This window comes from Otolemur garnettii, unplaced genomic scaffold (genome assembly GCF_000181295.1).
Source record: "Otolemur garnettii isolate 467f Iridium unplaced genomic scaffold, OtoGar3 scaffold00104, whole genome shotgun sequence".
NCBI classification, from domain to species: Eukaryota; Metazoa; Chordata; class Mammalia; order Primates; family Galagidae; genus Otolemur; species Otolemur garnettii.
In genome coordinates this window covers 678,492-679,709 of record NW_003852499.1, presented here as the reverse complement: position 1 = coordinate 679,709, position 1,218 = coordinate 678,492, and the positions used below count along the sequence as shown (strand labels likewise).

Genomic DNA, 1,218 nt, shown 5'->3' with positions numbered 1-1,218 from the left:
GCCTTAGCCACAGATGCCGAACCCAATCTCAAGGTTCTTAACACCACTGGAATGGAGATTACTTCCAGATTTTTATGTCCAGGCTTGTATATCCAACTCCCAATTCTCTATCTCTTTGGATATCTAATAGGTTATTTAAGCCAAACTTAAAATTCCCAAATTCAGTTTATGGTCCCCTTCACTGAACGTTAATCTATGTTCAGCCCTATTTAGTAATGCCAACTCCATCCAGTGGATGGAGTCCAGTGGAGTGAGTCAAAAATCTTGGTGGCATCCTTGATAATTCAAAATACACCCCAAATACTAACACTTCTCACCATTACCATCTTTAACTAGGTTCAGTTTATTTCAGTTATGAGAGGCAAACAGAATATAAACAAGTTATTTCAGAAAATAACTGAAATAAACTGCTTTTGACTTTTGTCCTCCCTCCACCCCAACGTCTACTTGACATGGCTTCTATCTCATTCAAAGTAAAAGCCAAGGATCTTATAATGTTCTACAAGGATTTGGTCCCTTACCAACTTTTTTTTTTCTTGAGACAAGAGTCTCAAGCTGTCGCCCTGGGTAGAGTACCGTGGTATCATAGCTTACAGCAACCTCCAACTCTTGGGCTCAAGCCATCTTCTTGTTTCAGTCTTTCTATTTTTAGTAGAGATAGGGTCTTGATTTTTGCTCAGGCTAGTCTCAAACTCGTGAGCTCAAGTAATCCACCCGTCTCAGCCTCCCAAAATGCTGGGATTACAGGTGTGAGCCACCTCGCCTGGCCTTCCCAACTTTCTGATTCCTATGGATACTTTCCTTCACTGATTCTGCCCCATCCCCTGGTGTTTTAGAAAATAAGCCAAGCTTGATTCTAGTTTAAGCCTTCCCACTTGCCATTTGCTCTGCCAAGAAGAACCTTCTTCCAGATAAAAGCACTTTATCTACCGTCTTCAGGTTATTCTCCAAATTCACTTATTGGTGAGGCCTTTCTAGAATACTACAGTGAGGCCTTTGCAGAATACCATGTCTAAAAAGCAATTGGCCTGTCTCCCACATTCCCTATTCACATTCTCTGATTATTTTTTCTCAGTAGTACTGACGTCGTCTTTCATACTTGTGTTACTTGTTTATATTGTTTGTCTGTCTAGAAGGTGAGTTTGATGTAGGCAGAGCTTTTGATTTTGTTTGATTCTTTAGGTCCAGTAGCAAGAACACACTGCAGGTGTTAGATAC

General features: G+C 40.6%; 1 protein-coding gene across 1 annotated transcript in view; it reads right to left on the bottom strand.

Moving 5' to 3' along the window:
- The window catches only part of NANOGNB (NANOG neighbor homeobox), a gene marked incomplete at its 5' end in the record, with an annotated part of 16,028 nt that extends 15,268 nt beyond the window's left edge, over nucleotides 1-760 (bottom strand). The window contains 2 exons of the mRNA XM_012809297.1: nucleotides 522-563; nucleotides 715-760. Of these exons, the coding sequence (XP_012664751.1) occupies nucleotides 522-563; nucleotides 715-760 (88 nt within the window). The remainder of the gene's footprint in view (nucleotides 1-521; nucleotides 564-714) is intronic.
- Nucleotides 761-1,218: the final 458 nt, after the last annotated feature.